Genomic DNA, 10,149 nt, shown 5'->3' with positions numbered 1-10,149 from the left:
CTAGGTTGTTTCCATCTTTTGGCTATTGTAAATAGTGCTGCGATAAACATGGGTGTGCATATATCTGTTCTTGTCATGGCTCTCACTTCTTTAGGGTATTGTATACACATTTTTGTGTGAACAAGTATATATATTCACATATATAACAACACATATGGGGGGGCACAGTTAGAGATATTTCTTAAACCAAACAAACCAAACTCACTGCCATCTAGTCAATTCCGACTCATGGCGACCCCTCCTTGGGTTTCCGAAGCGGTATCTCTACGAAAGTAGATTGCCCAATCTTCCTCCCAAGGAGTGGCTGGTGGGTTTGAACCGCCAGTCTTCTGGTAGCAATCAAATGCTTTAGGCACTATGCCACTAGAGAGGTACTTCTTAGATATAACTGAACATCTCACAGGAGTGGTTTACTGGGTTTCAAGTCTTAATTAATTGGCATAATATCATTCATAAAGCTTATGCTTTATCTCCTAAGTTGGTGAATAGTGTCTGGGGTCTTAAAAGCTTGTGAGCAGCCATCTAAGATGCAGCTATTGGTCTCTACTCATCTGGAGCAAAAGAGAAAGAAAAACTAGTTTGAACAAAAGAGAAAAGGAAACCAAAGACTCACAGAAAAAACCACGCTATAGGATTACTAGCCTACACAAACCATGGCACCATCTGTCCTGAGACCAAAAGAACTAGATGGTGCCCAGCTACTACTACTGATGGTTGTAGATGGATGCTGAGAGAATAGGAGAAAAATGTAGAACAGAACTCAAATTCTTATAAATTCTTGCTGGACCAATTGGGACTAGAGGACCCATCCTAAGACTATTGCCCTGAGACACCCTTTAAACTTTGAATCAAAACTACTCCAGGGGTTACTGTTGAGCTAAATAAAAGATAGGCTCATAAATAAAGAATATCATCCATGCTACTGTGTTCCTGTAAAAGATCATCTATATAAGAGCACATGGTCAACATTTACCCTAAGGCAAAGATGAGAAGGTAAAGGGGAGCAGGGAAACTAGATTACTGGGAATGAAACAACTAGAACAGAATAAGAATGTTGACACATCACGTAAAATGTAACCAATGTCACTGAACAATTTGTGTGTTGTTGTTGTTGTTGTTGTTATGTGCCGTCAAGTTGGACCTGACTCATAGCAACTCCTCCTTGGGCTTCCAAGGCAGTATGGTTATGGCAGTAGATCGCCCAAACTTCCTTCTGAGGAGTGGCTGGTAGGTTCGAACTGCCAGCATTCTGGCTAGCAGTCAAGTGCCTTAGGCACTACGCTATGGGAACCTAATTTGCTGTGTAAACTTTCACTAAAAACACATTTAAAAAAAAGAAAAGAAAAGATGTTGACATAAGGGAAGCTGCATTAAGGGTATAAGAGAACTCTACTAGTTCTGCAGCTCTTCAGGAGGTCTCAAATTATTTCAAAATAAAAATTTTAATTAAAAACTATATCCATCAGGGCCACAATAGATGGCCCCTGATAGCACGGGAGAAAAATGTGGAATAAAACCTCAAATTCCTAAAAACAAAAACTAAGATCCCAGGATGACTAGTTGACTCTCGAAAACTATTGCTTTGAGATATTTGTCAAACCTTGAACCAAAACCAACCCCTGAGTTCACCTTAAAGCTAAATAACCAAACCCAAACAAAACCAAACCCACTGCCATCAAGTCGATTCCAACTCATAGCAACCCCATTGGGTTTCCAAGGCTGTAAAATCTTTGCAGAAGCAGACTGCCACATCTTTGTTCCATGGAGTGGCTAGTGGATTCGAACCTCTGACCTTTTGGTTAGCAGCCAAATGCCTTCACCACTATACCACCAGCACTCCTTTAGCTAAATAACAAATTGATTCAAAAAAATAATAAATATCACCTGTAAGTACTATGCTCCCTTAAACAATTACCTATATGAGATTAAATGGTCAACAATTACTTTAAAAGAAAGATGAGACTGTAAGAGGCAGAAAAACTAAATCAATGGAAGTGAAACAACTAGAGTGGAAAACATTGCTATGCTTGAGTTTAGCTCTGATTATATCACTTTCCTGCTCAAAAATCTTCAGTAGTTTCCTATTTATTGCCTTTTAATTGTTTTGAATCTATTCCTGAGTTTCCTCCGCCTTGAGGCCTTCCCTTCTCCCACTCCTCTTAACACCCTTCTTCTTCTCGTTGTTGTTCTTAGGTGCCATTGAGTCAGCTCCAACTCATAGTGACCCTGTGAACAACAGAACACTGCCCAGCCCTGGGCCACCCTCACAATCCTTGCTACGCTTGAGCCCATCATCACAGCCACTGTGTCAATCCATCTCATTGAGGTTCTTCCCCTTTTCTGCTAACCCTCTACTTTACCAACCATGACATCCTTCTACAGGGACTGGTCCTTTCTGATACCATGACACTCCCCTAAACCCACCTTGGCCTCTCCTGATTCTGCTGCCTGTCTTCATCCTGTGCTCCTGGAAAACGGCTTTTCCCCAACTCTACTTATCCAGAGCCCACAGACCTCCCTAAATGAAGAAACTTCACCATCCTCTCCACTTACCAAGACTCTCATAAAAACCTTTACCAATTGATGCTTCTACCCAGGGGCTCTATGCAGTGCCTTCCTCCTAATTTTCTAACTTATTCTTTCATACCTAGGACTGAATGGGGCCAACAGTGCTATCCAAGCAGGGAGTTTAATCAAGACCCTACATGCTCTCTGGTTCCTATTTCTCCCCTATACAACCTCTTATCTGCTATACCAGCGTGGGGTGGACCAGAAGCCTGAGGATAGCTAAGCTTTGTGTCTATAGCATCATGTTGGAATGATTTCCCCAGATCTGTTTGGTATTTAGTTCAATGGATCATATGAAATTGGCCACCAGAATGGCACTGCCACACTGATTTGGGTGACTCAAACTGTTTGTATAAACAGAAACTCCACCAAAAAATATTTGCCCAAGGGCTGCACACACTAGGAATAGCCCTGTCAAGTTCTGTCTTGTATGATACATGCCTTAAATCACATCTGCATCCCAGCTCCCACAGTGCCTATCTCAGTACCTTGTACCTAGTAGGTGCTCAGTAAATATTTTTCTGAATGAGTACCTGAATGAGTAACATCTCATTGACATCCTTTCTTTTGTTTTGTTTTGTTGCAACAGTCTAACTATGTTTTCCCTACACCAAATTCCTACATTTTTATCATTCTTCTGAGTGGGTGGCAAGAAGGGATTTTTATGTCCCCACACCCTCTAGTCACTGACCTGACCGCTGATGTGCTGAAAGCTTGTCAAGAGGAGCAGATTCTCGGGAGTAAACCGCAACTGAAGTTCAACTCCAAGACATGTGAAAACAGCCAAACATGGGAATGCTAGTTGGGTGGCTTAAGTGAGGCAGCCCACTGGTTCGAACTGAACAATGCTTTGGCCCCAACAAACTGTAGTAATAGAACATCTGTTTGTCATGCTTTGTTTCAGATCTTCTGCTCCAACGTTGAGGCTACTCTCCTAAGGGGAGAAACTGACTTCACCCATCATTGAAATACTCTGTACGTGAAGCCCAGCCACCTTGAGAGAACATGGTGGCGGCTCTTCACAGTCACCTGATTAAATGGTCTGGGTTTGGTCCTGACTCAGAGGAAAATACAACACCACTGAGAGGCCTCCCCACGACACCCGAGCACTCACAGCCAAGCCTGGGCTTGGCCCCAAAAGACATATGAGAAAGGGTGACTGCCAGAGCCAGCAAGAGGGTGGGAGGCCTGCTGTTGCCAGGTCCACCCATGTGGATCACAATGACTGCATGAGGTCATGGAATGTTGAAGATGAAATGAAAGTGGCTCCTAAGTCACAAAGTCGCAGGCGGGTGGGCATCCTTTTGACAGTACTCCCAGGAATCGAGCCATACCACTCTCCCTGATGAACGTGGGAAGTAGCTTCCTCTTTCAGACAGAGTTGGGGTCAAATCCATGCATGTCCAATTCCCACCAAAGGCCACTCTCCCCAGGGCTGGCTGGGATGGAAGGATAACTACAGGCCCCCCTGGGATTTGCCTATGCGAGGGCAGGGTGCATGAAGTTTGAGACAGAGGTGAACGGACAGGTGTGCTTCTTAGGGAAGCAGCAGAAAGGTGGTAAGAAGCTGGCAGCAACTCCTGAGAAGGTCTTGGCACCATGGACAGAGACGAGCCTCTTGACCCTGAGACAAAAGGTGAAAGCACATTCCATCTCTCACCATTCAGGTCCTTCCAGGTGTCTCAGTAGAACATCCAGTGATCACATGGACCCTGAAGCTCCTATCTCTCCTCACCTGGGACCCTCTAGAACTGGGATGAGGTGTTAGACTGGCTTGAGTTCAGGGCTTGGCGAGCAGGGAAGGAGAGAGTTGGATGCAGTGCTGTGTTGGAACTGGCTCCTACTGACTCTAGCCCAGGACTTCCAACCAGCTCATTCTGGTTCAGCCCCCTACTGATAATGTGCATTTCCACCCTAGGAAGACCGAATCAGAATCTACATGTGAAGATCTGTAGGTGATTCTTTTAGATCTTTGGGTAAATCTTATAGATCCTCATGTATAAGTAAGAATCAGCAGGAGAGCTTGTTAGAATATAGATTTTTTGGCGTGGAAATGCAAAGTCTCACTAGGGGAATGACTGGTCTGAAACCCTGTCTAGCATATTTTACTTTTCATTTTTGACATCACATTGATAGTGTGAAATCAGCCATGTTGGGAATATTTGCACCACATAAATTGGCTGACACTACAAATCAGGACATTTTGGGGGAGAGCCAGTTGTTCAACATTTATCAGCACTCCACTGGTTGATGGAATTCTAAAAGTGTTTGACTAGTGAGAATATTAAGACACAGAGAAGTACCACTTTCCTAAGGGCACACAGCAGTTTGGTGGCTGATTCAGACCAAAAATACACAACGCCTAATGACCAGCCACTCCAATAGCCAGCCCATATCACACAGACCGTGCCTATAGGCTGAGAAATAAATGCTGGAGCACCAGGACTAAGAAAGACACAGACTTGTGTAGCTCTTCTGGAACTCCACTATTCTAGAACCTGGGTGGTCAAAACTCAGCTCACCTGAAGAGTAGGGTGGCTACCCCAAAACCGTCCAGTCTTGCTCATGCAGGACAATTGAGTTCTGAATCCCATATGTGACTTTCAGGAGCCCATGGCTGGTCCCTAGTGGTGGAAAAGCCACATCTGGTAAATCCAGGGGACTGGTATGCAGGAAGCTCTGCTGCCTTCACCAACCTTTCACCAAACAGGTCGTTTGTTTAATCACAGCACTTAATTCCAGCCCAAGGCAGATTTTGCAAGCCCCCCTTCTTCCTAGTCATAAAGTTTAGATTGGAAGGAAGAGAAGCTAGGTCGAATTTTTCAGAATCAAGCTACTTCTCTTATTTACTGCCTGGACTGCTCCTGTTCCATTTTGTTTTACATTTGACCCAAGCCTCCACTTACCCTGTCCTTTGCCCCCACCCCACCCACACACATTTGTGCCGGAAAATGATTAGGCTTCAGGAAATATCCCTTCACCAGAAAGAATAACAGCAAATTCTAACATCCACCCAACCAAGTAAGAAGCCAAAAGAGTGAGCAAGGAGCTGATCTCCAAGGCAGGCCCTAAACAGGAAGTGATGGTGGGAGCAGCAGGTCTCCTGAGAACACACGAAAGGGGTTGTGTAGCACAAGACCCCTTGGACCATAGAGGATCCGTCAGGGAATGGCCCTGTGGCAAGAAGGGAGGGTTTGCAGAATGGAGTCTTCCTGGCAGGGGTTGAGGGCCCTCCGCCCAAGCCACAGAGGACTATTCCACAGAAGGTAGGGGCACAGAGGCTGCAACGAGGACCTGGGACCCAGAGGAAGGGCATAGAGGTGGAGGGCAGCTGGTGGCAGGCTTCATTCGAGAATCACGTGTTTCTTCCAGATGAGGCCGAGCTTGTGCCCGTGTCACGGAACAGTGACGAGAATCTCTACTGTGAGGCCGAAGACTTCCTGACTGTTGAAAAGGAGAAGTCAGCCCGGGAGAGTTCAGAAACAGACCTCGAGATCGAAGGTGAGAGTGGGCATTTGGGGGTGGTGGCATGCTGGCTGCCTGCCTCAAAAACGGGAGGAACCTGATTTCCTGGGAGCTGCCCTGGTTTCCTCAGTGGCCATGGCTTGGCCCAGTGGGACATCCTGCAGCGGGAATGTGGACAGAAACCACCTGTGTGGAGTTTATACCATGTCCTCCTGAAGGCTGGGCTCCCCAGGCTTGCAGCCTACCTCGTGAGCAGTGTCCTCCCATCAGCCTGATGAAAGCTGAACTAATAAAGGGACAGAAATTTCTGGTTTTCTAAATATTTCTAAATGTATCATCTTATATTCTCTTTGCAATGGTCCCAAGAGGTCACCATTATCACTCTGCTCTTACTTCCTTACATACTGGCCTGACAGTGCAGTGGTTAAGTGCTTGGCTGCTAACTGAAAGGTCAGTGTGCTATACCCACCAGCAGCTCTGCAGGAGAAAGATGGCTGCTTCAGTAAAGATCACAGCCTTGGAAACCCTTTGGAGCAGTTCTATTCTGTCCTATAGGGGTGCTATGAGTTAGAATCATCTCCACAGCAGTGGGTTTGGTTTTTTGGTTTTCTTTCAGAGGTGGGAACTAAGGCTCAAAGAGACCACATGAGATACCCAAAGCCACTGGGAACTTGCTGAGCCCATGTTATCTGATCTCTTGTTTACCCCACCCTGCTGGTCTGCCTTCAGTATTGCAGGGGTTCAGGAGTGGTTCTGCTGGTGACTTTCCCCCAGGCCCTTTGAGCTCTTGTTTTCCCTACGAAGGAGCTCCGTATTTCTTCCTGGCAAAGCTGGGTATGCCTGGATCCTGGGGGCTGGCTTTGCTGAGCAGAGACTTCCATCATTGCAGACAACACCTCTACCCTCTTCTTCCTTCCAGTTTCCCCAAAGAGGGAAGTGCCAGGGAGAACATTCACGGTGCAAAGGGAGGATGATGCTGGTCCCATCTAGCAGGGTTCACCTGGCACTTCCCGGGCTGAGACTAGCCCAGTGGCCCTTCCTCTCCTGGGAGCTTACATGTGGGTGGTGCAATACAAAGAGACTCAGAGGCAGCAGAGATGCAGCAGAGACGCAGTGATCTTCTACAAATTAAACTGGGAAGCACATCACAGGGTCAACTCCTACCCGCTCCCCACTCCAGTCCACACACAACCCCACCCTTCTTCACAGATCTCCTCCCCACCCTCTCCCCCAGCTTCCTGATGCTCCTTTCCTGACTTCTTTTCAACTCCAAGGCTGCCATTAAGTTACTTTAAACACCTGATTTTACCTGGCTGGAGAAGGTGGCAATAGAAACACTGGGTGTTTTACCGTAGGCCCGTCTGGCTATCTCATCCCCCCACAGCCCCACCTAGTGATGGCACTGTTGTAAGCTGCCTCTAAAATATAAGCAGAGTGAATACAGCCAGAAGGGGCCAGACCCTGGACTCATCTGGTGCCGGCATCAAACAGAGAGCATCATGAGTCCCAAGAGCAAAGGCAGTGAGTACCTGCCCTGCTTGGTAGACTAGAACAACATCTAAGGACTGAACATGACACCCAAAATTTAAGACACTGTGCTGGAACAGAAACTTGGCTTTGGCTGTTCTGGCTCCTGGCACTCCTGCACTCCTGGCTCCTGGTGCTGAGATGCTGAGGAAAGAGCAGGAAGAGCTTCCTGGGAGGGCATGAGTCTGGGTGGGAGCAGCGAGTAGGTGGTGAGGTTACGGAGCAGGGAAAAGGAAGCAGAGTTTCTTACCCACCACCCTCCCAGACACAAGTGATTCCAACCAGGGGTATTTTTGCCCCCTAGAGGACATTTGGCAGATTGCTACTGTCATCTACTGCTTAGAGACCAGATGAAAACAAAAAACCAAACTCACTGCCATCAAGCAGATTCTGGCTCACGGCAACCCCCATTGGGTTTCCAAGGCAGTAAATCTTAACAGAAGTAGATTGCCCAGTCTTTCTTCCATAGAGTGGCTAGTGGGTTTGAACCACCAACCTTCTGGTTAGCAGTCAAATGCCTTAGGCACTATGCCATCAGAGCTCCTTCCCCACCAGAGCTGCCTCTGGCCTAGAGACTAGAGATCCTGCTAAATATCCTCCAAGGCACAGGACAACCCCTCCCAACAGAGAATTATCCAGCCCAGAATGCCAATGTGCTGAGGTTGAGAAACTGTTCAATAGTCAAAGAGCACACTGTAGCTGTGCGTGCAAAATCAGCTTCCTTCTCAACGCTCTGTCCTTTAACTAACAAGGCGCTCATTGTCTGCCTCAGAAATGTTTGGGATGGATTGGCCAAAGGCCCTGGGATCTGAAGGAAAACAGATGCAGATGTAGACCCAAGCTGGCCACAGGAAACCTTGCCATGTACTGGCCTTGCTTAATGAGGCCACAGTTGCTAGGGCATCCAGGATCCAGGGAGGCCTGATTCCCATTGGGCATGAGTCAGGCTGGTCTAAAGCTGAAGGAATAAAGGCCCCAAAGAGGTTAGGGTGGAGAGGTCGGGTCCCCAGTTCTGTTGGCTGGTTTTAGCACAGATCAGCTGTGCATGTCCTTGAGCTAGATTGGTAAAATGAGGATGACAATCCTTTTTATGATGAAAAATTATGGACAAGCCTTTGAAAAGGGAAAAGCTCACTTAAATGCAACTTTGTTTGTTCGTTTCCTACAGACAGGTTGTAAGAGTTAGAAAAAACTGCAGTCAGGGGAGCAGTCCCCACAAGACTGCCCTCACTTCAGATACCAGCCACTAGTTCAGGGGTCCCCAGGGTCCCTTTCATTTCAGGCCAGTCGGCTACAAATTCCCCACAACAATCCTCAGGTTCCATAGTTCACTAGAATGGCTCACAGAACCCACTGAAAGCCCTGCAGTTATGATTACAGTTTTATTACAGAGAAAGAACACAAATTAGAACCAGTCAAAGGAAGAGATGTGTAAGGCAAGGTCTGGGAGGAACCCAAACGAGAGCCTTCGGTTATCCTCTCCTCAGAGTTCTGGACAGTGCTACCTCTTTCCAGCTACAATGTGTGGCCATCCGCATGGAGTCCTGCCAAGCAGGGAAGCTCATCTGAGCCTTTGCTGGGGCTCAGTCACATGCTGTCCACACAGCTGACCTTTATTTACTTAACTTCTTATGGTTTGAGTGAAAGTTCACACAGCAAATTAGTTTTCCATTCAACGATCCACATACATTTTGTTTTGTGATATCGATTGCAATCCCCACAATGTAACAACACTCCTCTCACTTCTTCCCTGTTTCCCTCTTCCATTTGTCCTTCATTCCTATCCCTTCCTGCGATCTGAGCTTTATCCCGGGTCAAATGCTGCCCTTTTGGTCTTGAACCATTGATTGTTCTAAGGAATGTGTACCTCCCTGATGTTATTGTTCACCTTACAGAACTGTCTCTTTGGCTGTACGTTGATCCACAGGGGTGAGTTCAGTTCCAGGTTTGAAGCAGCACCTCAGGGTGCCGATCTTTATTTAATCTCCAGCCCTTCCCAGAGGTTCTGGCTCATGTCTTTAGTCTCCAGTCCCTCCTCCTCAGGAGGAAGGTTGGCCAATCCTACTTCTGTAGTGATACTGCCTCGGAAACCCAAGGAGGGGTCGTTATGAGTCTGGGCCGACTTGATGGCACATAACAACAACAACCAGTCCCTCCAGAGGTTGACATTGTTATGGCATGTCCCAAAACCTCTTCATAAGTCACATTGTTAGATTGTCCAATGGCTAAAGCTTCCAAGCAACAAAAGACAGTCCTGTTGGGCAGGACATTCCAGGGACCTAGAAATCATCTCCCAGTAGCAGAGGGCAAAGGTCAGACCTCTCTTTGTTATTGTTGTTAGGTGTGTGGAGGCAATTCTGTCTCACAGTGACCCTATAGGACAGAGTAGGACTGCCCCATATGGTTTCCTAGGCTATAATCTTTATGGGAGCAGATTGTCAGTGTTTTCTCCCAAGGAGTGGCTGGTAGGTTAGAACTGCCAACCTCTTGGTCAGCAGCCAAGTGCTTACGCACTGTACAACCAGGGCTCCTTGACCTTTCTTTGTTGTTGTTGTTGTTGTTATGTGCCGTCGAGTCAGCCCTGACTCA

The 10,149-nt window shown here is 46.8% G+C and overlaps 1 protein-coding gene across 1 annotated transcript in view; it reads left to right on the top strand.

Annotated features, from left to right (window-relative positions):
* Positions 1-4,167: 4,167 nt before the first annotated feature.
* Positions 4,168-10,149, top strand: part of LRRC74A (leucine rich repeat containing 74A) — a 42,028-nt gene continuing 36,046 nt past the window's right edge. The window contains exons 1-2 of the mRNA XM_007941411.1: positions 4,168-4,204; positions 5,941-6,069. Of these exons, the coding sequence (XP_007939602.1) occupies positions 4,168-4,204; positions 5,941-6,069 (166 nt within the window). The remainder of the gene's footprint in view (positions 4,205-5,940; positions 6,070-10,149) is intronic.

Source organism: Orycteropus afer, unplaced genomic scaffold (genome assembly GCF_000298275.1).
Source record: "Orycteropus afer afer isolate SDZICR_OR568_19922 unplaced genomic scaffold, OryAfe1.0 scaffold00079, whole genome shotgun sequence".
Classification (NCBI taxonomy): Eukaryota; Metazoa; Chordata; class Mammalia; order Tubulidentata; family Orycteropodidae; genus Orycteropus; species Orycteropus afer.
The sequence above is the reverse complement of the archived record's forward strand: the minus strand, read 5'-3'. Positions and strand labels throughout refer to the sequence as shown.